The 26,131-nt window shown below is 41.6% G+C and overlaps 1 protein-coding gene across 1 annotated transcript in view; it reads left to right on the forward strand.

Annotated features, from left to right (window-relative positions):
• The window catches only part of MPPED2 (metallophosphoesterase domain containing 2), a 96,827-nt gene extending 75,802 nt beyond the window's left edge, over nt 1-21,025 (forward strand). The window contains exons 4-6 of the mRNA XM_062494984.1: nt 15,361-15,476; nt 18,153-18,266; nt 20,907-21,025. Coding sequence (XP_062350968.1) covers nt 15,361-15,476; nt 18,153-18,266; nt 20,907-21,025 — 349 coding nt within the window. The remainder of the gene's footprint in view (nt 1-15,360; nt 15,477-18,152; nt 18,267-20,906) is intronic.
• The last annotated feature ends 5,106 nt before the right edge of the window (nt 21,026-26,131 follow it).

The raw sequence follows: 26,131 nt of genomic DNA on the forward strand, positions 1-26,131 counted from the left end.
GGAGTGGGCCGGGAGCCAGGGGCAAAAAGTGAATTTTCACATTTGCCAGGCACGGTTCACTGGAGAAGGCAGCTCTGTTGCTTTCTTGTGCCTTTGCTCATCTGTCATTGTGGCAATGCATAGTGACATTTCAAACTGCTAGCATGGAAATAAGATAAAAAGTGTTTGGGACAACTGGGAAATTTCATTTAGACAGAATGTCAGGCCCTAGTCTCCAGTGAAAATACTGTAGGTTTGCCATGTCCAGCTTTGCCATATCATTTGATGTGAAATTAAATCAGAGGCCAGCCACGAACAGGAAAGCATTTGAGCCTGATCAGTTTTAGATTTGTTGTACAATTCTGGTACTCCTGGTCGCTGTGCCTTGCAGGAGTGAGTTACAGTGGATAACCATTTATAGAGGTGTTTCGAAAGCATGATTCCCACAGAAATGTGTTTTAACTCCTTGCCTTGCCTTGAAGTTTGAAAAGTTTGTTAAACCTCCAAAACCCTTATTGTGGCCCTCACTGTTCCTGTGGATGGAGTCGATGCTGGCTCACAGTGATGTTGCTTTGCACAGTAACCTAACACTGATATTTCAGGACAAATAGGCACCAGAGTGGCTCCTGAATGGGTGAGTTACATGTATTCATAAGCTGTTCCATTCATTTCTCTGACATGGAAAAAAAGGGTAGGGCTGCTTTCATCCGGCTGCCAACCCTTTTATCTCTAAAGAATCAAATTTCAGGAAACCTTTCTGCCTAGGTCAGAATTTCAAAGGGTTCTGTAATATTTTAAAAGTTTAACATCTTAATTATTGTAATTTTAAAGGGAACGTTTCTTTTCCCACTGAGAAGGCAAAGCAAAGCAGCCCCCCAAAACAAAAGAGAAACCAATGAAAAAACCTAAAGCAAAACACAACTTTGGAGACGTGGGGTTTAGTAAAAATGTGTTTAGTGGTACTTCACTTCCTACTATTCAGGACAGTGCATTGTTAGAGCTGATGCAGTGTTTATACACATTGTGGTTATGGCTGTAGTCAGGGCTATTGTTGAAGGATGTTATACAGACATTTATCATGGTATGTCAGTAAACCCATTGTAAAAATGTCCTAGTAGTTAAATGAGGCTTAGATTTAATGAGGCTGTAAGGAAGGACCATTTTTAAATCATACTGTAAATAAGGTTCCTGTAGCAATGTCATTGGGATTTACGTGCAGGTTTTTTCTTTTGTTTCAAAACGAGAGTAATATCTCCATGAAGTTAGGCAGGCATTTTAGGAATACACTCTTGCAAAGCCTTTGAAGCAGTGGATTTTGGTCATGCTTTGACGACACAATGTTTGTAAATGAAGGTATGACATTACAAAAAATTCCGACCTCCCCTCCAATAAGCTAATAGTACAATATAGGCAATAAAATCATCACACTAACAGAATACCATGGCTATGGCTAAGTAATACACCATCAATGACTGAACACCCTCTTCAGTACTTTTTTAAAAGATACTCAACATAGTCCAAGTTTTTTGTACTATTCCATTTGCTAACAGTGAACTGACTTCAATGTTTTTTAACACCACTGCTGCTGAGAAATAAAAAAACGTGGCCCATAACCATTAAGATTTTACGCATCAACATTTATTTTTCTTGCAGCTGTGAAAGCAGCCATCTGAAGCTTTAAAAGGTAGTTATTTTAACTACATTTTAGCTTTCCGCACGTATTTTCAATCTAATGTATTTTCTGTGAAGTATAGGGGGTGTGCCTTATGTTTAAATTAGAAAGCATGAAAGTGTTAAGGGAAAATATAATTTTAACCGTTCGAAAGGGCATTGTCAGCAGCAGAAGATTAGGATGGGAAGAGTGTCTTTATTGTTCTTCATATATTTTTTTTACAGCAGGAGTGTACTGTTCTCTTTAAAGTTGTAGTTTGATGGTAAAGCTGTGAGTTTTGCTGTCGGGGAAGAGGTTCCTGCCCGGAACAACCAGCCCTGAACCCAGTGCTGTGATTCTCCGGTCCCATATTTGGGCTGCTTGAAGCTTTGAACTCTGTAAGACCAAATAACCAAAAAAATGTTCCCATTTTTGTCGGCGAGGGTGATGTCAGTGGTCTCATCTCAGGCCCATCAGTACCACCAAAAGAGAGCGGTGCCTGTGGCAGGGAGGAGCAGGGCAGGCTCAGGAGAGAAGCAGGATGCTTTCTGGGTTGCTTTGCTAACAGATTAAAAACACCCTGTAGCCTCTGTCGATGGAATTGTGCCTGTCCACGTGCAAGGAACATCTGTCCCCAGTGGGGGAGGCAGGGACACCCCCAGCTCCTGCCTCTCCCAGAGCCTGCTGAGAGCTCTGGGATGCAGCACAGCAGCCCAGGAGGCTGAGACACCCCAGCCAGAGGAACACAAGATGGTTCTGGATCATTTGATTCCAGTTCTAGCACTGCTGGCTTTAAGGGGAAGACTCAGACAATGGAGGAAAGAGAAAGACAGTTCAGGATGAGGATATTTGGATCCATGGCAGCAGCCAAAACCACAGTAGCTTTCCTTTTCCACCCGGAAAAAATCTGACTCAGCTGGGGACCTGCATGGCCTGTTAGTGTCTGAGGTTTCCCTTTGGCAATAGATTTCCTTTCAGCTGCTTAAAACTTTCTGGGGGCATTGCTAAGGTAGTGATTCCAAGTGCTTTATCTTACAAGAGTAGATTCTTGCAGCTCTCTATTTAGAAGGCTATTTAATATTAGCTCTCTATTAATTTGGCAATAATGGTGTTGGGGGGGAAATAATTAAAATGGCTTCAGAAAGTAGTTAATTCATGGCCTGAAGTATAAAATACATTGCAGTCTGAGAAATCATGTAGGGGAGCATTACTAAAATAATTAATTTAAAATTTTACATATATCACCCACGCAGCAAATGCCTTGGCTGCTGCTAAAATGAGTCCAGTACCCTTCAAAAACTGAGCATCTCTTGTATCTCCCACTCACTCCCTTTTAGATATCCTTGTTTTCTTCTTTACTCTGGGCATGCATTTTCTGTTAAGAACATAAATTTTGGAGGAAGGTTTTGGGCAAGACATTAAATCCTCACTGTGTTTATTTTAGCATTATCACTGTGGTTTTTGGGGCCAGGGCTGAACTTATTGAGTGCCCAGTGTGGCAGAGGCAAGAGGTGGCACAGACCTGACTCCTGCCAGCGCTGTGCTTCCTTCATCTGGTGCATCCTGCACGGATCTGGCTCGGGTAGTGTCAGCTCTTGTGCTGGTCTTGGAGCATTTTCAGTCCTGACAATTCTCAGAGGATAGCAGCAGTGTGCTGGCCTTGCACCACCACGGCCTCCGATCAAGACAGTCCTTGAAGTTCAGCACTCTTGCACCAAATTTAGGGTTTTTTTTCTATGCCACCGTGCTTGCCTTGTAGGCAAGCCAGATAGGCATTAAATATTGCAGATCCTCACCTCTAAGAGCAGGAAAATAGCTGGTGGGTTTTGGTATTTGAGGATGAGGGGTTGCTTGGTTTGGGGTTGGGGTTGTTTTGTGTTCTTTAAAATTTACTTTTGAAGAAAGAGAATGTGTCCTGTGCAGGCTCAGGTTCTGTGCTCACACCCAACCCCTACCTGCCATCAGTATGTGCTGATTCTTGCCTCTTGCCTGTCTGATTTCTGGTTGGTGCAGGTTCTTGACATCCAGTGCTTTATCAAACATAGGCTGCTTGGCACCTATTACTACTGATCTCAGCATTGCTAATAAACAGCAACATCAAGGCCATATTTTCTGGTTCCTGTCAGACCACTGCTTTCCTGGGTGAAATAAAAGTCCCATTAACATGCTCCTCCTCATCGGCTCTGACAGTTTGATTAATTAGGCCCCCTCTTTAGATGACCTCTGCACTGACACGACAAGGAGGTGAATATAAAATGAATAGTTTGCCCACATAATGGCCTACTGCAAGTTTCAGATTTTTATCAGATCAGACTGAAGTCCACGGCCTGTTTTAAAACCCCCAGTGTACAGCAATATATGGCTGTGGGTTGTGAACTGCAGACTTTACAGCATGCTTAAGGAATTAAAACCAAACCAGTCCTAGCCATCCTGATATATTGACTTCTTCTCTAAGAATTAATCTTTCCTTTACTCTTCTTGGTCATACAATACAATACAAATCTAATTCATTTACATTATCAAATAAAATGACCTTTTGTTTTCAAAGGATTTTTTTATTGCCAGAAAATACAGTATGTTAACTCTGTGGTTATTCAGCCTCCCATAAAATACTAATGTAAAGCCATTATTCTAGTGCCACTCTATTTAAATGTCAGTCTGCCTTTCTGTTATAAACCACCAGTTCATAGGCTGGTAACTCATCAGTAAAAAATTTACTCGAGCTGAGAACTTGTAATATGAGCTCACAACTTTTCTTTGAATGCACATTTTTAAAAAAATATGAGCATATAATAACCCAAGGGGGTGAATATGTAATTGTGAAACTACAGCATGGCTGGAGCACCTCTCCTGTGGAGACAGGCTGAGAGTTGAGGCTGTTCACCCTGGAGAAGAGAAGGCTCCAGGGTGACCTTGCAGCTTTACAGTGCCTGATGGGGCTGCAAGAGAGCTGGAGAGGGACTTGTACAAGGGCATGAAGTGACAGGACAAGGGAGAGCAGTTTCAAACCACAGAAGGTGGGGTTAAATTCCATGCTGGGAAGAAATTCTTCCCTGGGAGGATGGTGGGACCCTGGCACAGGGTGCCCAGGGAAGCTGTGGCTGCCCCTGGATCCCTGGCAGTGTCCAAGGGCAGGCTGGACGGGGCTCTGAGCAGCCTGGGACAGTGGAAGGTGTCCCTGCCATGGCCGGGGATGGCACTGGCTAGGTCCCTTCCAAGCCAAACCATTCTATGGCTCTGTGGCTTGTAGTGCCACAAACAGCAGTTGCTGCCCACTGCATGGTGCTCTGGCTGGAGCTGCTGCTTTGTGGTTCCAGGGGGAGCAGTTTCTTCAGCCTTTTGAACTGCATTGCAGTCCTCTGGGAGGCAACTCGGGCTTTTAATAAAACCTCAAACTTTGACTGGTGGTCGCTGAGAAAGACATCTTCCCTGCATAGTTTTTCTGCTGTTTGCTTCCACTTAATTATTGTCCATTAACACTCTTTGAGAGGAATTAGGTGTGGCCTCAGAGAGATGTGGGGGTCAAATCTTCTCTCCCTCAAGGTGAGAACTGAGATGAACATGAATAATATTTTGATGATCAAGTAACTGACACAGATGCAGAAGTTCTGCTACATTGGTTTCTAATCGTTCTATTATTAGAAATATCATTCTATTATTATTCTTTTTTTTCATCAGAAGAGTCAAATTAACTTTCCTTCAGTCCGTGGTAATCTACATCTCCCACAAACCTCATTGAAAGGACAACACAAGGGTGGGGGGCCTTAAAATGAAATGTTGTGTAAATGATCCAATTGTCATCGGATTTCCTTGTTTAATCTTGAAGGCAACAAAAACGATTGACCCATTGCTTAAACAGATCCTTTTCAATTAAAATAATGCTGTGTTTACTTACCTCTGTGGTGCCGAATGCTCTCTCCAGTCTTTTCAGTTTGCTTTTTTTTTCCTGATCCTTATGTTTTTCCCTCAGTCTCTTCTGTCATATTTTTCCCTATATGTGTTCATCTGTTGATTAGGTAACTGCATTACTTTAATTGATTTGCTGAATTGGCTCATACATAAGACAGCTCCTCCAGGTAATAACCTGGAAATGCTTGCTCACATTACTGTGGCCATGCTTGAGTGCTGCAGCACTTGGACTTCTCATTGGTTTGGGAGTGCACTGCACCATTTCTGCAAGTTGTTTTTCAGTTTCCCTGATACAAGCAGAGCAGCAGGGAATGAATGTTTATTTATACTGTGCATATATATATATATATATATATATAAATATATCCACGCATACGTGTTTGTGTGCATCAGGTATCAATCAGGTATAGGGTTTTCTGTTTGTGTGAACTTCACTTGCAATCAAGTCTCCTGAGGCTTCCTGAGCTGAGAAGGAGGTGTGATATGCATTTTGAGATCCATGGTCATCCCTTTCCCCAGAAAAAGTTTACAGAAAAAGTTTGTTGGTAGACAGAATTTAGCAAATAAGGTAGCAGTGTTTTTTGATGAAGACTGGACAGGAGCTGGTAACTTCCTCCTGTGGACTTCAAAGCTGGATCACAGTTTTCAGCAAAGGTGAAATTTTGAGTATGCCAGGTGTTAAATTTCTGCATGAAGCAAGGTCTGTAATAGATGAAGAAAATGAACCAAATCTGCATAGCTTTCAAATAAATGACACTGCCTAAAACTTACGATTGAACTGTAAGCCAGTAAATTATGGCTTAAGACTGAGCCATATTTTATACAGTACCTAAATGCCAGCTAAGCATGTATAGTGACACTGGAAACTCAGTTTTCATCTGGTTAGTAAGGGTAAGAGACTTTACAGTGGGCTTCAAGAATAAGCTGGAACGGAAGGTAGCACAGACTTCAGACAAACAAAAAATTCTGGGAGTATCCTGTGACCTAATTATAACTGTTTCCATTCTTTTCTGTAAATATTTAGAAGATTACGTTACAAGTTCCCACAATTAAATATTGTGGGTTGTGCGTGTCTGGAAAACTTAATACATGTGAGCCTTTTTTGGTTTTCCTAGCAGGCATTCTGGAAAGTTTCAGTTTCTCATTGAGGAATGCTAGCCAGCATTTTGAGCAAAACATAAATAAAAACAGTGAGGATATTTATAGATAAACAGCACCATCTGGAAATAGGCAATCTCAGTGTCTTATTTTAAGTCATCAGAGTAGCTAAGAATAATTGAGTTATTGGTAAAGACTAATGGTGAAAATCATGGAGGGCAGAATTCTGTTTCTTCCATCTGATTGACATTCTGCAAGTTACTTAGGCATATAGTCTGGCAAATTTATTCTTGGGTTTGCCAACTGAGTTCTGCACAGTATCTCTATAAACAGTGCTCTGTCTAGACTGTTCTGATCCTAAATTATTTATTACTTGTAAAGCACTTGAAAGAGTTTTTGAAAGCCTTCAAGTTCCTGTGATTGTGATGTCGGTTTGTGCTTAGTGTGTTTCTTTGGGTTGGTATATTGTTTTATTTATTTTTCAGAAACATCAAACTGGTTTGATAACTCTGGAAATTAGAATGGGAAAAGCATGGGCAATTAAGACATCCAGAACATAAAGGCACAAAGACCCAAACCTTTTTCTTCTTGATGTTATGTGGTAGAGCTCCTCAATATAAAAAAGACACAACTTTTCTGTAGGTGTCATTAAATGTTGTGTATATTAGGAGCAGTACAAGCTGCAGATATAAACATATAAAAAGGTGCTGAAACACTGCATAAAAGTATGTCTGGAATTCATCTGGTCTGTGGCATTAATTAATTAACAAGCTATCACATCTGCTGACCCTCATGGCCTTTTGGAGAAACTACAGAGACTCTTATCAATGCTAAATTCTGTTTGAAGGAGCATTCCAAAATATTAAATATCTAGAGGCTGTTTTTGGGAGCTAGAACCAATTTCACTAATAGGGCAGGTTGCCATAACTACTTTGGAGTGTTTTATTTGTTATACTAACTTATATCTGGCAACATTTCTTACATAATCCACTGAAATGAAGCTTAATTGTTTTAAAGGCCAACATGCTTCTGTTAATATTTTCCAAATGCTGCTTTTACAAATATATACAATATTCAACAGAAACTACTGGATGCAATTAGACCTGTTCAGATTTGGCTTTTATACATGGCAAACACACAGACTACCCCAGTGGATTGAAGATATGCACTGTTAAGTGTGTATTGGAGGAGAGGGTTTTTTTGTTTTTTTTTCCCTCTCTACTTTATTGTGTGTTGTCATCACAGAAGCAGGACTGCTAGTAAAAGCCTCTCCCAGACTGACCTGGGTTAGAAGCTTTGTCAATTCCCATTTCCTGCACAGATAATAAGAGGAATGTAGAAAATTAATTTAAGATGTGGTACAATAGCATATTAGGATCATGCTTGCTATAAGAAATCAAGCGTCCAAGCGTAATTCTTAAGCATGCACAGTTGTTGAGCAAAATTGATTCAAAATTATAGACAGCTGCTCTTTTTTTCTTTTGTTGCCTCTTTCCCCTGGCATGTCCCTGGGAACAGACACTCGATTTATGTTGTGGTGAGCTTCAGGACCAGAGAGCTCCTTCCTTTAGACAGATATTTTAAGATTCTCTGTGTTCTTACCACAGAATTTTGCCATAAGAAACTTGAGCCATTGAAGTTCAGTACTGCAGCATCCTTTGATGCTTCAAGGGCACATGTACCCTGCACTGGGATGCAGTGTGGAGTAACTGTGCTCACTCCAGTCTGAGAAGCACTTCTGAGGTCAGTCCAGCATGTACTCTGTAGGTCTGAGCTGCTGCCACGGTGCAGCACCACTGCCTGCTGGGGAAACACAGTGTACTTGATGGACGGATCCCTTTGAGTCTGGTCCTGACTTAAACCAGGTCTATCCTTCAAGCCAGCCCCAACTATATACAGCACAGAAATATGTAAGGTCTGACACTTGTTTCTGTTCGTAGGCCTTTGTAATTCTGTACTTTTTAAAAGTAGAATGAAAATAGCCCTTGAGTCAAGTTTGAATTATTTTCTTATTTTTGGGATATCAAAATATCTCCCAGATCTCATTAAGTAAAGCCCTAAATAAAATAATTGCAATATAGTTAGGGATTGGAAAGCCTCAAAAGGCTTGGAGGAAATTTCCTCTTTGATGAACAATTCGGATACTTAAGCAAAGGTTGTCTGGATCATAAGCTTGTGAAATTCACCTACTCCCTTCCTCTCCTTTCCAGTATCCACTGGCTTCCTGCTCTGCTTCATTGTGTTCCTTACTGCTGTGCTCTGTGTCCTGCTGTCCTCAGTGTCTTGTGATCCTCTGTGACATTACTGGGGTTTCAACCTCCTGCCTGTCTGCTCCTTTGCTCTGAAGTTTCTGAAACCCTGGTGTGGTTTTATGTGTTTCCTAACTCAATTTTTTTTAGTTTTCTTTTTATTAAAACACGTCTACCCCACAGATGATTTGTCTTAAATAATGTCTGTGGTGTTCTGGTATTGTTAACACAAAATATGTGAAGTGAGTAGACAAACTTCCTGCCAGAAAGGATCACTAACCATTCCAGACATAGGGTAGAAGATGTCAGTGGCTGGTGTGGAGCATCAGAGAAGAGAAGTAAGTGAAAGGCATCCACAGAGGTAGCAGGCTGTAGATTTGGGGATCAGAGCTCAGTTACCTGTCAGCAACAGCTGGGGCAGCCTGGAGGCAGCAAGGGCAGAGATGTGCAGACACTGAGAGAGGAAAGATGCAGGAGGGAATTCTTTTCATGCACCATTTCCCAGCTGTATGGATGGCTATAGCTGTGCTTGCTCCTGTCCTGTTCCTGTTTCATGTGATAATCTGGTCCAGATCAGTACATCCGTGGAACATGATGTATGGCAGCAGTAAAGGTCCCGGATATTTCCTTCCTTTCATAGCTCTCACACATCCAGGCATGAATCTCTATCTGACAGGAGTTTAAACTAGAACCTGTACTGACCAGTTTGTACAGTCTGAGGTAGAAATTCAGAATGACTTGTTGCAAGGAGTATGCCAGGTCACACTGGCTGGTGAGGTGATCCTGCAGCTTCTCATTGTGAAGGACTGCTCCCTAGGGAAAAGGCACTGCATGGGCTCTCTTCCTCCAAACACGGTGGGAGATGGGGGGGGTCATGCTTCTCAAACGCTTTGTCATTTAGATAACCAGCATTCAGAGGTTATAGAGTATAGGTTAAAAAAGGGAGAGAGAAAAACCTAAAAAAAAAAAAAAGTTATCAAAACAACCAGTGGTGGGTTGTTGATGTTTCAGGTATTTCTAACCTTGTGAAAATAGCTGAACTATGTTTTAGAGACTTCCCGACTTTAGTGCAGCCTGGTAATGAGGAGGTACATATAGTAACATGGCTAACATAATTGGAGTACTGACAATTCACTTGTGTGAGAGCTTCAGCTGTTTAAAGATGCAGGGTAAGCAAAATCCCAAGGAACCATGCTTCTTTCTGTTCTGTGTTATTATTCTCACTTTCTAAATGGGACACTGAGGCACAGCAGGTAAGTGCTAGTGGGAATGACATTCAGCTCGAGCCCCCAGGCTGTGCTTCTCACTGATGTCACAACACTGCATATAATGAGCACATTTAGGAAACAATTTAGCCCTTACCATTTCCTGGTGGTTGTTGCATTATGAAAAAGCATTTGAATCTTCGCTATAAAAAGGAGACGTTAACCAAAAAATGTCTTTTGTGCCACCGAAGGCAAGTTCCAGAGCCTTTACAGAAGCTCTTGTAAAATGTGCCTCCTCACCCCATTGTGCACTTGCCCTGCTCAGTGTTTCGTGTGGATGATGGCACAGGCTGTGTCTCCCCCTGCCCCTGTCCCTGTTTGTGCATTCCCGGTGGGCGCTCCGTGCACGGGGACGTGGGCATGGAGAGTGCTGCTGGCCCTGGCAGACTCCTGGGGGCTGGGGGGCACTGGAGCCCTCTCCTTGTCCCGCACAGAGGTCGCAGCTCGTGGCTCTTCTGTCACTCCGCACTCTGCTCTCTGCTGCTCCACTGCCCAGGAGTGCTGCAGGTGCTTTGGGGATGTGTTTGTAGGGCAGTCCTGCAAGGAAGGAGAGTCCAGAGGTGTGCCCATCCGTGGCCTGTCCCACCATTCCTGTTCTGCTGCTGGGACTGCCTCCCCGCCTCGTGAGCCAGGTCTCTGTGCTCAGTTGGAACGCTGATAAAAATAGAAAGCGTTTCGTTCTTGTTAGTGGCTGTGTGGAAATGCTTCCCGCTGGGATGCCTGTTATCCCGTGGAAGGAGACAGATTGAGATTTTTGCCTCCCGTGCACTTTACTCATTGGATTAAGGATAATATTGAAGCTTTCCTAAAAGATTGGGTAGCCTTAAAAATGAATGAATACCTGGGAATAAAGATCTACGAGATAATTTATTTTTTCTAATCCTGTTTAGAAGTAACTGTTGAAATAAATGGATTTACTGGTGGAGTTAAGAGGAAAATGTGAATCTAGAAGGTCTCATTGTACATTTGCCTTCTGAGTAGTTGAACTCTGAGGATCAGGTAATTAAATTCATGAGTCAGAGAAGAGACAAAAGTAGGCTGTAGGAGTTGCCATCCTTTAAAAGCATTAAAGTTCCAGAAGGAGTTGACATTTCTGCTTTACCTGGATGAATTTGGCCGTGTCTTTGTGTCTCCTTTCCTCATGTGATAGTGTTGCTTCTGAGATGAATGCACCGAGGAGCAGTTGGGGTTTTTTGTGTCATGAAATGATGCTCCATCGCTGTGCTTTTGTTGCGGGTTAGTTTGGGGTTTTTTAATGTTTTAGTAAAATTATTAAGCCATACGGGGCTTACCTGGGAGAAGGGAGATGTGATCACCTGCTGAAGCTGCAGCTCTCTGCTGTTCAAAGCAGATGGATTTGTGTGTCCTATCCGGGGGTTCTCCCAATGCACCTGTAAAAGGAGGATGAGTCTTGTTGGGAAGCTTAACATTCCCTCCTTCCTGGCTTTATGTCAAGTAACGTCTGCATCTCTTGCAGCACAAGGTGTGAAGATAATTTGCAGCCTACTGCATAAGCATTCTTTTAATTGCAGAAAACATAGCTTCCAAAACGCCAGGTGGAGGGGGATCTGTGGGGACTCCTGTGCAGAAATGAAGAGCTGAGGAGAGCAAGGATGGGCCAGGTGTCTGCCTTTCATGAGGATATTCCCTGTGTCACATCTGGTGCCAGCATAGCTGCTCTCCCTAAGTGACAAGGAAGCTTTGCAGTCAGGCGAGGGCTGAGCTGTCAGGTGAGCCGGGCATCAGGAATCACTGTGATGGTTTGATGGCATGAGAGGGATGCTGTGAAGTGAGGCGTGGCTCTGACGAGCAGAGCCTCAATTAGGTTCTTCAATTAGGTTCTTCTGCACACAGGCTGACACGCCAGGCACCGGCTGGGAGGACGTGTTCTGGTCCATCAAACGTAAAATGACAAAATCATTTGTAATCTCTCATTACCAGTCCCTGCGGGTTTTCCATCTATGCCTCCCTTGTGGCATTATTCAACAGCCAATAACTTTCTGCTATTGCCATCCATACTTAAAAATGAAGTTTTAGGGATTAACTGAAATCTTTTACTTAGAGATCTATGGGAAAAAGAATTAGATCTGAAATATTGCTACTAATGACTAAGTAGCCTTTGTTAATTACTTGTACTTGGTTGTAATTTACTACGAATAGGTGCACATGCTTTTGCCCCTCTGATTCCCTCTCCCACCCCATGGGAGGTAATGAGCAAAGGGCCATGTGGTGCTTGGTTGCCAGCTGGGGTTAAACCATGACAGTGCAGCTCAAGTTCATTTTCTGCATTTCTTCCTACATTGGAAGTTGTTTCTCACTGTAAGTAATCAGCTTGAAAATACGTTGCAGAAGGCACCTAACTCCGTGCACAGTGTTTTCCTTCTAAATTGTTTAGACGTTGAGAGTGACTCTATTTAACTCTTACGTATGCAAAAAAAGGCACTTACAGGAGTTAAATATCCTTCCCTGATACTCCTTGACAGGACACTACCTACCTACAGGACAGGCTTTGGCTTTTCTGCGTGTATTTGCTGGGATAACCAGCCATTCACTGTTTGCTCACAGGATTCACAGCACGCCCCATCTCGTCTTCGCTGCGACACAGCAAACATCAGGTCACCTTCCCTGAGATCCCACCTGAACCTGAGCCTGTGCCATACAGTGCTTTGGCTTCTTGGTGGTGTTCTGAACACATGCTTGGCTTTCTGAACCCCCTCCGAAAGGCAGGGACCCTCAGTTTGCCTGGCCAGCCTGCAGTGCTGGCAGGAATTATGCACTGTTTCATGTTTTAAGTGCCTGAAACCTAAATCTGTAATCCAGGTGTTCTTCCAGTCATGTCTGCTCTTCTCTTTGTATGAAAATCATTAGTATATTAAATAAGTACTTGACCGTCTTTTTTTTTTTTTTTTTTTGTGCGCACATGCTGCATAATGAGGAAGGTTTCTCAAAAGTTTTCTTTGCAAGTGGATTCCCATGTGGCACCAGTTAGTCACAGCTAATTACAGAGGTTGGTGAATGAGGAATATATCTGAGCTCAGGTTCCCCTCCTCCTCTTTCCACAGTGCTTCAGAAAGAAGAGAAAATAAAAATCCCACAGACAAATCCAGTTTTTTCTGTGGCCGTAGTCTCCAAAGAGCTCCAGAGAAATCACAGATGTGGTTTCATGTTTCAGGTTTAACTATGTTGTAATAACTACAGTCTTATCTGCAGGAGAAATGCAAGTGGGGAAAGAATCATTAATTGACAGCAAAAAGTTTGACCCGAGCCCTGTGTGTTTGTTTGTTTTAAGCAGCTGGATGTTTAGCCAAACGATATTTTAACTTCTGACTGCAACCTTGAAGGTTACAATGATCTTGATAAGTTAAAACCTAGGAACGTTATAGGAAAGGAAACATGTTTCAGGAAAGCTAATCCTAGAAAAGCAGAAATTCTTGTGGTTTAGTTAAAGCCAAGACACAACGTTCAGTTCTAATTCAGCTGCGTGCAAACCTCCTGTGAGGAGCACCAACCTTGCTTTACAACCCAGGCAAGTTTTTAGGTGCTTCAGTGGGTGCAGAGCAAGGCAGATGTGAGAGGTGAAGCTTCATGGCTGAGCACGTGAGGAGCCCACAGCTCACACAAATGTTGGACTTCATTTCTGATTTTCCTATCTTCTGTCGTTGTTCATTCAGGAAGTCTGCTAGCTTGAATGAGTTCCTGTGTGTGTGTACTATGAGTATTATCCAGCAGGACTGCATGGGATATGTCTGTTATTTGTTACAAAGGCACCAGTGACCTTCCTGCCCCTATATTAGCAGTGCCTGCTGTTTTTCCATACTGCCGATTGTCAGGAATGCACATCATCCGTATAACTGGGTACAAGCCTCATTGGTCAAATTATTGACTCAGGAAAACAAAATGCTTTCATTATAAAAAAAAAATAAAAATGAGAGATGTAACCTGAGCAGACATTCCCACTTAAATACATATTTGGGGCTGGAAAAATGAATAATTTAGTGGGTAGAGGAGACAGATTACATAATGAAATTGCATAGGACCCTAATGATCTCTGGTTTTAACAGGTACGGGTTTTTTCAAGGTTGATTTGTGGTTGTTTTTTGCCCCCAGTTTTTGTTTTCTGTTTTCAGAACTGCAGGACACAGAAGACTTCGGGAGTAGCTTGAACTTTCAGAAATATGACTAGGGCTAGGACAGGAGTATCCTACCAAGAAAACAAAGTCTAAAACTTGTGCTTGAGCTCTAGGAAACACAGACATGGATGCAAACTCTTAAGATTAGTACAATACTAAATGCTTATATAAAACCTATAAATATATACATAACCTATAAAAGGTTATTTGGAACAAATCGAAATATTCCTGTTTGATCAGAGCAATTATTTTGTGTATTTATTTAATAGGGAAATGCTTTATTATGATATACCCGTATCAGGATTATATATTACGTGTTGAAAAAGTTGTATGTTCAAAAAGTACTCCTAGAAGATGTACTTGTCATTGCTACATGCTTGGGTTGGTGGATAAACCAGTGTCTCAGAACAGCTCTGTGCTGTACTGGAGAACACTGAGGGGTATGAGAAATGCTAAATTAAATTTAAATTGTATGATCTCTTTAAAAAGTCACCGTGAGGCTCAACATTGTGTGATGGAGATCTCTATAGGAGGTTCAGGAGTTCAAAACCCAGTTGGGTGACTGTGTTCTAGTATTAAAAGTGCTGAAAGGAGCAAGTTTGAGTTTAGTGAAATGCTGTGGCACAGACAGTGCTTATTGGTGCTGCATTGAGCCTCTTGTTGAACTGTTGCTGCTGCCCTGTGCTGGGAGAAATTGATTTTTGCCTCCAAAAATTGTTTGGGTTGTTCTGGTAGTTAGCATAGGGAAGGAGTTCTTATGTACAAACATCCCTAAACTTTGATAAAAAGCTTGAGATTTAGACTTTGTTATTTTAATATTTTTTCCTTTCTCTCTAGTGAGTAAATGCCCCCAGGGCTGAATGCTCTTGAAGTACAAAAATAATATCAGACATTAATCGAAATTCAAATTTATATTTTAACATATGTATGTATTTGAATCAGTGTGTGTTAGAGGCATCCCCTTCAAAAAGGCTGGCTGCAGGTAATCTCTGAAGCACAGAAATTGTTTTAAGTCAGAAAAAAATTGGGGGAGAGATTTTTATTTTACACTGATGCAGTTTGTCTTATTTTCCCCAAAGGACACCATGGTTTAATGGATGGGGCTTTAATCTACCCAGAGGTCAGTCTTTGCTAGACAAGTGGAACCTTATTCCTGAGGGAATTGATATACTAATGACACATGGACCTCCCCTTGGTAAGTGAAACAAAAGTTCTGTGTGATTTTTTGCATGAGAATTTTACTTCCAAAACAAGCAAAGTTGATAATGCTGTAAGATATACTGTAATTGCGCCCAAAACGAAAAGCTGTGGATTAAAAACCTTTCTGAAAGAAGTGGAAAACAATGATTAGGCTTAGCTGATCTGTTGAGTTTCCATAAGAAACTTATTTTTTATTAAATTCAGGCTAGGGAAGATCAAATATCTGACTCCATAACCATTATAGTTTGACATTTTATTTAAGAATAGTATTCATCTGACAGCCAGTCTCCAATCCCACAAGACTTTTTAGAGATTGACTGAAACTTTTGAAACCTTTTCTCACTACAGTGTCATGTTATTTTAAGGTTTGAGAGTAGTAGTCAAGAGTCTGGAACTATGTAGTCACATATTCTCCTTGATAATGTCCTTGTAAACTTAGAACATGTAAGAATCATTTTGAAGGCATTAATTGGCTTATAAAAAAATTGTGAAGGAATAAAATTACGTTCTTAGATAATTGTTCCTATTTTGATCTAATGACAGGTGAGCACCAGTCTGTGAATGCATAATTTGTTTCTTCATTAGGTAGCTAAAGTTTCTCATTTAGTTGAATTTTGCTTGTCTTGTCAGGATGAGTCACTTGCTGATCTCTGGTTTAATGTCTAAGCTAAGTTCTGGTAGGAACTTAGGATAGCAGGACTACTCACTTTTGGCACACCTAAAGTTGTTGAAGCCCACACTAAAACCATTTGGAAAGTCCTGCTATCCTTTTTCTGCATCCTGTGCCCCACAAGGCAGCATCATGTATTATTATTTACTGCTTTTCTTCAGGACGTGTGGCAAGCATCCTGGGCCCGTGTGTTAAATATCTCAGTTGGGTTTACAACAGCTGAGCCTTTTCTTTTTTAACTTAGCAGGATGAGGAAGTGTGGCAGTCTCTTCGTTGTCCTTACTGTGAGAAGAGTGATTTTTGTCAGGGTTTTAGTAAGCTCTTGCAATCCAGGGGGTCAGATCACACAGTCACTTACTGCATTTATGGTAGTGAATATGTAAAATCTTAGAATTGCATGGTGCCGTTATAAACCAGAATTTTAAGTGCTTCCAGGCTGGCTCAGTGTTCTTTTAGAGCTTCTTGGTGACCGTGGAGTCAGGAATTAATGCATGTTTATGCTTTTTACCACAATTAAGTTAAGAGTCAGCAATCTAAGCCAAGCTAATGGGGGGAGGGGAGGGGGGGGAAGTAAGTCCAGAAAGTTTTTGACCAATGTACTTACTGCTCCTTTTATATTTTGGTTAGTTTTTTAATACTACTTAGAGAATGTTGTAAGAGGATCAGCAAATTCCCTTTAACCTTCCTGGAGCTCCCAGCGTGCTGCTGTGTTAAGGCAGTGACACAGCATCCCCTGAACCACGGAGCCACCAGATATTGCAAACCAGGGCCCTGAACTGCACTCTCTTAATTGCTTAATTTTCCCAGAGAAGCAAAAGAAACCCCTGCAAGTGTGTTCATAATGTTTCATGGGTGCTGTTTTGAATGGGTTGTTCATCCATCTGCTCTGAATTAGGTTCATACAGAAATACTGTGACGCTGCAGACACTAATGAGCGCTGTAATTGAATAAGCGTGCTTAAATTTTGTGTTTGAAGGAGATAATGAAGTACAATTTCAAAAGCTTGGCAGTGTATCTTACCTGCAGACACAGATTAGGTGTCAGTACTGTGCCTAAAATGAGGGGCTCTAGGTCTCAGCCTGCATGATTATATTGACAAAACACTGCTTTTTAAATAAGTGTTTACTTACTGTTATTAAGTAAATATTAAGGGAGATAGAGCTGTAACTGGACTCTTCGGTCACTCTAAAATTTATCCAAGTTCATGTCCCAGCACGTTTTCACTAACTGTGATCAGCTTGGCACAGGCTGCAATTATGCTCAAGTCACTAGCATGGTGCTACAGCTGGATGTGGCTCCCATTTCCCTTTTATTGCTTCCCGTTCACCTTGCCCTGCTGATCCTTTTCCTTCAGGCTGCAGGCTCCTGTAGGGACTGATGCCAGGTTTTGTGCATTTTTTCTGTATTATCCATAAGACCAAGTGGCAAATGTGGTCGGTTAGCACGGGCTTGTTGGAAGCTGTTCTGCGATTTTTGCATTGCTTGAGGCTGGTGATGAGGGCTCAAAAGTAACCTGATGCTTGCAGACCACAGTCCTCTGGAAGTTGTGGGAGTCTGTATTTTAAATCTTTGGGATGGCAGCTGTACTGAGTTGTAGCTCAGCTCATTTTCCTGAGCTGTTTCATTTCTGGAGTAACCACGTGGTTGGCTTGGGAAGCTGAGTGCTGTAAGAGCCAGGGGAAAAGGAAGAAAAATCTGCAGCAGTGCCAGGAATAAATGTCCCGGGGTTTCAAGGTGGAAGATGAGTTTAAACCTATAATTTAAAAAAAAAAAAAAACCAAGTCACATCCAGAAAAATATTAATGTGGATGGAAGGAGGAAATCTTAAGGAAGACAAAGTGACTGTGAAACATTTCTTAAAAGCCATTGTGTGCTTTAATGGAGAGGTTATGACTAGAGATAATGTAATAAACCCTGTGTGAATTATGACTTCCTGAAAGACTACATGAAACCTTACCTGAATAGGGAAAATTAATAGTATTGATTGCATTTTGCCTTCAGGTTTTCGAGACTGGGTTCCAAAGGAGCTGCAGAGAGTGGGCTGTGTGGAGCTGCTGAATACAGTGCAGAGGCGAGTAAGGCCCAAACTCCATGTCTTTGGTGGGATTCATGAAGGTAAGGAGCAGTGCTATTCACTGCTTCATCTCAGATTGCAAGAAGCACATTTTGATGGTGTACTGCAGTGGATAATGGCATATTGGATTAAAGTGGGGAAGGGAGTTCGGGGAAGCGATTGCATGCGTGGCACTTTGTGAATTTATTCCAGATTTAAAACAGACTGTTTCAGGAATGTGTGCTACATTTAGCCACCTACATCTTTCACTGTGCAAAGGTTGTTCTGTACAGGTTATTTGAAAGCAATTCCAATTTTGACAAACTTGGTTAGAGAAACAGATGAGATTCCCCACACTTGCAGGCCAAAATGAAAATTATTCCCAATTACTCCAAGTACAGGAGCTAAGAAAGATGCTAGAGAAAAGAAGAAAATGCAGAGAGAACTTGCTGCCTCTGCTCACCTCCCTCAGGGTATAAGGAGAAGCAGAAGGGAGGGCACCTCGAGTCAGGCATCAGGAGGAGCCAGAACTCACTGTGCCCCCATTTCTGAAAGCGCCCTGTAATGCAGTCTGCACACTCTCTGTGGTACCCTCCAGGAGTCCCATGTTTTAGGAGAGATATTCCCCCTCTGTCAGTGCCAGGACAGGCAGAGCGTGAAGCTTCAGAAACAATGAGCTCAGTTTGTGGCAGTGGAAGAGACTGAGAGATTAAATACATTCTGGAGGTGCTTAAATATTTAATACGATTTTGTAGCTTTCATGTGGCTGAGAGATGAACACTAGGAGTTCTGCCTGAGAGAGAGTGTGAGACTTCATGACCCTAGAACTCAAAATTACACATTAAATGTTTTATATTCTGCCCCCCTGGAGGCTTCTCCATTGTCTCTAACTAAGTTTGCCATAGGCCTAAAGATTTTGAGGACTCCATAAAAGAAAAATAAAGAAAGGACAGCTTTCTCTGCTAGTGGTGTTGGTTTTTCTGAGGCCCTCGTGACTTCATACAACAATTTCCATGCTTGGCATCTGTAAATAAAGACTTTATACTGGGAATACTGACATGACCTTCTACGCAGAGGCACAAGTAACAGTCCTTTAAGGCACCCAGGAAAAGATTAGGTATTTTGTACAAATATTAGTCCTTGCGTATTAAAAATAAATTATTATAGCAAGACTTCCAGCTAAAACGTGTTCATTTTCTACAGCCTGCGTAGGCACACTGGGTGGTGAAACTTGTGTTTGTAACGGTGCTGAGGGTGGGAGAGGAGGGTGTCAGAATGTACAAGACCATCATTAGGGGGAAGCACCAAGGAACCGAACCGTGTGCAGCACCCTGCATTTAAATCTCCAAGGAAAGGTGGCAGCACACATTAAAAGTGAACGTTTTACAAGAATACCAACAAAAAGTTAAAATCGTTTCTACAACTTAAGTACATGAAGAAATAGCAAAGTGTTAAGAGCTTTATCTTATGGTGCAATTAATTTTTATCCAGCTCCAGCTGAGACATACGTGCACCACATTCCCATGAACCAGTGGAGGCTACAGACACATTTTGGCAATGCAGGTTTTTTCCCCTGGTTGATAAACAAAACAGCCACAAATAAGGTTTTTCCCACCATGAGATGATCTAAATCAAAATTGCCAGTCTAAATAAATAAAGTAATAGAGGTGGACAGTGGAGCAATTCTGAAGTGATTATTCTTCCTGATAGGCACTGTGGGTAGCTGTATTTATCTTAGCTTTCAGACAGCAGTGATCTGTACTGTTTCATAATGGTTTGAAAGACAAACATTCTTCCTCTGAGGGTTTGCAATGGGAAGCTTTCTTTCTCTGTGAAACTCCGGGTTTTTTTTCAATTATTTCTTTCTAAGTACATTTGAGCCAAATACTTCCTAGACATTTTCAAGCTTCTTTTTTTTTTTAAGTATTTTTGTGGATGTCAGCTCACAGCACACACTATTTTATAAAATTCTTTTGAAATATATGTATATATAAATTAAATAATGGAGTGATACAATGATTTGGATTGGAAGGGACTGAAAGGATCATGTCATTCCAAACCTTCTGCCAAGGACTGGGTTGCTCTGAGCCCTGTTCAGCCTGGTTTTGAACACTTAGGGATGAGGCAGACACAGCTTCCCTGGCCAGCCTGAGTGTGTGCATGTATTTTTAACCTGCTGATGAGTTCCTGAGGTCTCTGGTGAGCACCAGCTCGGCAGTGCTGGGCTGAGGAACTGAATGATAAGGGCTAGCACAGGAGAGAGGGCAGAGTTCAGGTCATTTTTTGGAGAGGGAGTGTTTAGGCTAAACCAGAGTCACTTCTAAATCTTTTGCTTCTGAACGGACTTTTTCTTCTGCCAGACATGGCAGGCATGCAAACTACAGCTCACTGAATAAGCAATTAGAAAAAGAACACGCGTGGTTTGTGCTTCTGCCCCACCCAGTTGCAACAGAGGATTTTTCCAGGGGCAAAAAAAAAAAAAAAAAAAAAAAAAAAGGTTTGTACATAAACCAAAAGCCCCTGTTCTTACCTCGAACACGTGCACTGATTTTTTATTTTTTTTTTTTCCAGTCGAGCCTTTGTGGCCGAGATACCAGAAGGGGCTGGTGTCACTTTGAAGGGGGTGGTTTGGTTTTGCTCCCCAGCAGTGCTGGGGTGCTGTGTGTGCTCCTGGCAGTGAGTGTGCCCCGTTGTCCCCGCAGGCTACGGCATCATGACCGACGGCTACACCACCTACATCAACGCCTCCACGTGTACAGTCAGCTTCCAGCCCACCAACCCTCCCATCATCTTCGACCTCCCAACCCCTCAAGGATCCTGAAGCACTGCTGGGGAAGGTCTATAATATAAACTGCCATTTTCTAATTACAAAACTTACATCCGTGTTTATTTCAAAATAGGGGCTGGGGGCGGGGGGGTTGGGTTTGGGGGGAGTTGGGGGTTTTTGTTTTGGGGTGGGGTTTAAGGGATTTTTTTTTTTTGTTCTTTTGGTTTGTAAATTGCTGGTGCAAAAGGAACAAGAAGAAAAGTTAGAGGTTGTGCTTTTTGGAAATGCAGCGTTCATTTTAAATTGATAAAGCGTTGTGAATTTGTAAAATGAATTTTGTTTTTCAATAAATTTGCCATTGTAAATTGTTATAGTATTCTCAAAAGGACAGCCAAGCTTTCTTTTAATAAGTGAGAGACCTTATTTTAATATTATATTATAAGCTAAAAAATAGGCAGCATTTAAATACACCCAAATTTGCACAACTTATGTTATTGTCGGGGTTTTTTTAAGTGTCTTCTTTTTCCCTAGGTTTACATGTTAACTTTTTATCTCCATTTATATCAATTTTTTTAGTAGCACAAACAATGTTTTGGGGTCCATTTACCTCCTGACATGTGTGCGTGTACTTTTAAACTTCTTTCTAGTCGTGGTGGAGTGCAGCAAGGGGAGAATAGACTTCTCAGTTGTTTGTCTCTACCTGCTTTATAAAGACTGATCTAGATAGCCACAGCCTGTATGTGATATCTACCTTCTGTTGTTTCTTTTTTAAATTATTTTAGCTTTAAAAGACTGGGGGTGAAAGCTGCAAAGAGCAGGTATTTCATGCAGTAAAAAAAAAAAAATGTAAATGCGGACTCCTTTTAAATATGAATTTATATATATATGTATTTTTTGTGCATTATAACTAAGCTAGGATTTAATATTGCCAGTATAGCATCTGCAAAATTATGCTGTACAGCACATCTAAATTATGAAGGATGTGACACGTTTTTCCAAGTGCTCAAGGCCTTCAAGAGCCCGAGTTAAATCTTTGTTGTAGTTCAGGCATGTATAGAGTCAAATGGATACAATCAAGCCTAAATAAAATAAGGCTTAGTTGTCCTTTATATTTAAATATTCTTCTTGTCTTTTTTATTTCCTTTTTCTTATTTTGCACTGTGTGTAAATGCAATCTCACTAGCACAAAATATTGTTGAAGATAGTTATTTCTGTTCCACCACTGTAAATGCTATTGAGCTTTGTTCTGTTTTATGTTACCTTGTTAATGGAATTTAGAAAAGCAGTTGTTTCTTTAAATTTATTGTGATATTATATCTAGCGGCCTTTATATGCAAATAAAATTGCAAGATTTTTAAATATGTGGCTCAAGGGAATTTCGTGGGGTTTTTTTGTGGCATGAACAATTTTGGGGAGTGATGATAAAGGTAAATAAGTTTTCTGTTTCTCAGTAAATTTATATTGAGGACCATTCATCTGATGTCAGTTGGGTCAAAAGAGCACTCAGGGTTTCCCTTCTGTTTCTCTGCCACCCATCTCTCCATTCCTTTCAGACAGAGGGACTTTGTCTTTTGGTACTGATCACGTTTGTGCTGTTAAGCCTTGTGGGGCACTATTCCAAATGACAAAAGGAAGAACTGATCAGGCAGTGACCTTTTTTTTTTTTTTTTTTTCACTTGGTCGTTAGCACTGAGCTGCAGGTGTCTTATGCTCATCCACTCTGGGTTAAAAAATGAATAGTCAATGGGTGAAATGCATCACTTTTTATGTGGATCTCTTGTCAGTTTTGTGGCTGCAGTGGGATCCACCACTGGCAGGGGAATGGCAGGGCAGTGTGGTTCCGTGCATGCCAGTGGAATGACAAACACTGCAGGACCTGCTGGTGTTGCTGCACACAGCTGTGTAGGTAATAACAGAGTCTTGTTCCAAAACAGCACTCATGGCTGGAAAAATCTGGTCTCAAACGTGAGAAAATAAGGCACAGTTTCATGAATCTGCATCCACAGTAACATCAACAGAGTATCCCCATTTATCTTAATAGGATGTTAACTTTTGACATTATTTTGGTACAAAGGTTGTAGACAAAACAAACCCAAGGCTCTTACAGCAGAATACAACTTAGAGGGCCATGTATTTTGATGCAACCTGCATGACACATATCTGTGGAGTTGGCCAAAATCTTCAGATTTATAAGGCTGCCATACCAAAGTCTTTTTTGGGAAGAAGCTGCTGTGTCTCTGAATTCTAGTTTTTATTCTGTATGTGGAATTTCTTGACAGCTTTTCTTATAAAATATAGATACCTTCGCTCCTTAATGCTATCTGCCTCACTTTGCTTGCAGTGCTGGTTATTTTATCAATTGAGCCAAAGGAAGAAAGGTCACCAAATATTAGTCCTTACTTTTGGATGTAGATACAGGATCTGTCTTGTGGGCTTTTTCCAACTAGCAATGAGAAGATGAGGAAATTGGTTTTGACAACCACAGCTGTCTACTGGCAAAGAACTTTTGAGATGGCTGTCCTTGGAGAAGAGCAATTCTTGGAGCACATGGAAATCATGTATGTAGCACACCTTAGATTATTCTGTTTTGCTGGTCTTTTGCTTGTTGCCATTGCATAAGGAGGAAATCCCCATAGCCTCAGATGCTCTGTAGTGCCATGAGCTTTCAGATGAGCAGGGAATAGCCACTGTATCTGTGTTGCTCTCCAGCCTTCTGGAGAACCTGGCACTTCTTCATTAGCTACAGCAGGTATAGCCCATGGCACCAGTCTGTCATGTCTCTGCCTCTTAATAAAAACTGGGTTATTCCAAAAGCAAAATTTCCAAGCCAACAGCTTTGTTCCAGGACTTCAGCAGACTTCTGGCAGCAGAATGAGTGGTTGGCAGTGGAAGTTCATCCAGGAGTCTGCCTTGGGTAAGACTGGTAGTGGGAACAGACCAGGAGCAGTGCTGTGAAGGAGCAAAACTGTAGCAACCTCTGAGATAAACCCTGAACCTGTAGCCATGGATGTTCTAAAGGGGTGAGTCTTGGTTCCAGCTCTTTGTTTGCCATGTGGCCTTTTTGGCTGTGTGGTGCAGCAGGAGTGTTACTAAGTGGTTCTGCACTGGGATACAGGGGCCTGGATTGGTAACAAGAGGGTAAGACTTCCTCCTTCCATTTGGATGCATCAAGGACAGACACTTCTTTGTCATCAGTTGATGCTGGTGCTAAATGCAGCTGTTAATTTACAGAACTCTTCAGGGGTACTTTCTAACCCCGGGTTTTCTCCTGGTATTGTTTTTCTCTCAGGCTCTTTCAGCTTCACCTTGCTGGTGGTTCAGGACTGGGCTTGTTCCCCATGCCAGAGCATTTTAACTTTTACTCCTTCAGTTTTCTTTCCTTCAGGAATTGATCTAATTTTCCTCTTCTGAGGAAGTTCTCATTTTGGCTAGCAGCAATTAAAAAAAAAAAAGGCCAGGAAAATATTAGCAGTTTGGCGCTTTTTTTTTTCTTTTTGTGCTCCTTGGAGATTTTGAAATATATAGGTGCCTGTCTGTGCTGTCACAGGCAGGTAATTTTCCTTTGCTGGATGTAAGCCATATCTGACAAGCAGGTTAACTGGGACACAGTTTGTAGAAGTTTGATTTCACGGGGAGGCAAAAGTGTGTGATGAATCTTCTTCTTTTCAAGGATCTTTCACTATTAAAAGTAGCTTGACACATGTATGCAGAACAAACCTTGGATAATGAATCTTTCTTTGGGGTCTGATCCAAGCCCACTGTACTCACCAGGAGTCTTTCTATTGACTTCAGCTGGCTCTGGATCAGACACCTGGCATCTCTCTGGGTTCTGTTTCTGTCTGTTACTCATCCTTCAAGCTGGAGGAGATGGTCCTTGGTTAAGATGCAAGAACCTCTCGGCAGGAAGAGGGACCTGCCTATTGTAAGTGCTGAATCCTTCCAAGTGATTGATTAACAGCAGTGTGGTCGATTAACCTTTCTTCTTGTGAGAGCAGCTTCCATCTCGTCATCTCGATAAGGCTGAGAGCAGTCAAGGCCTTCAGCAGGGGAGGGCTGTGGGACAGGATGTTCCCCAGAGGTGATTGGTTCCCAATTCTCTCTGCATAGTGAATTTAGTGAATTCAGCAGACCTTGGGGTCAAGCATTTATTAGGCTAAGAGACTGTCAAATCAATCTGCTGTACTCCAGGCAAGTTCTACCAGGAGAATGGGTTTTGCCAAGACTCTGTCTAAGCGATGGATTGATGACTGACTCCTGGCTGAAGCTGCCATTCTCTTTTCCATTTTCCGTGAATCAGAGTTTTTCCCCTCGCTGACACCAATGTTTTCTCTCCTTAGACAAACTTTATTAAGGAAACTCTTGGAAACTATCTGTAATTTAGGTCACAGGGAAAGTTCCAAGCTCTGTAGTTGTAGTCCTTCCATTCTGTGTTGTATTGACCCTAGGGCCTTCTTTCAGACCTTGCTTTTTAACCACATGTATTTGAATTACATTTCTGGAATTTTCTTTTCACACTTTCTTCTTAATTCCCTCTGCCCCCTTTTTTTTCTTTTTTTTTTTTTTAACTTAATATTCTCTAGCAGTTATAGGCAGGCAGGGATTCTGATTTTTCTCTGCATAACATCATAGCTTCTTAATGGAAAGAGAAATGCATTGTAAAAGCAAGTATATTTTCTTTCCTTTATACTAATCCTAACTTCCTTGCAGATTCCTCATTTGCTATAACCAGGCTGTTGAGCACTGTCACCAGCTAATTTACTTGAGCTACCCAAATAAAATCATGTTATGATCAGGCTTGAACAAGGATGTCAGCTGCCAGAGGACATCTTCTGCACTCCTGTGGGCAGGTTCCAACTGTCAGAGCCCTGCCTGATCTGCAGAAATTCAAGGAAAGGGATTCTAACATGAGAGAGCAGCCTCAGTGCAGCATGGAAGACTAAAGTCAGGTTTTCACATTTTCATCTTCACTTCCTGCCAGCCTAATCAAGAGAAAATGCAAGAGAAGTCTGAGTGAGCTTAGTGCTTTAAATCGGTTTTCAGTGATCCATATTGATTTGTTTCTTCCCCATCTAGTTATCACTTTCTGTCCCTCCACCTCTGGCAGGAGCCAGCCAGTGCTGTAATGATTCTATTAGGATGTGGCTATAGGGATACATCTCA

This window comes from Cinclus cinclus, chromosome 6, assembly GCF_963662255.1.
Source record: "Cinclus cinclus chromosome 6, bCinCin1.1, whole genome shotgun sequence".
NCBI lineage: Eukaryota > Metazoa > Chordata > Aves > Passeriformes > Cinclidae > Cinclus > Cinclus cinclus.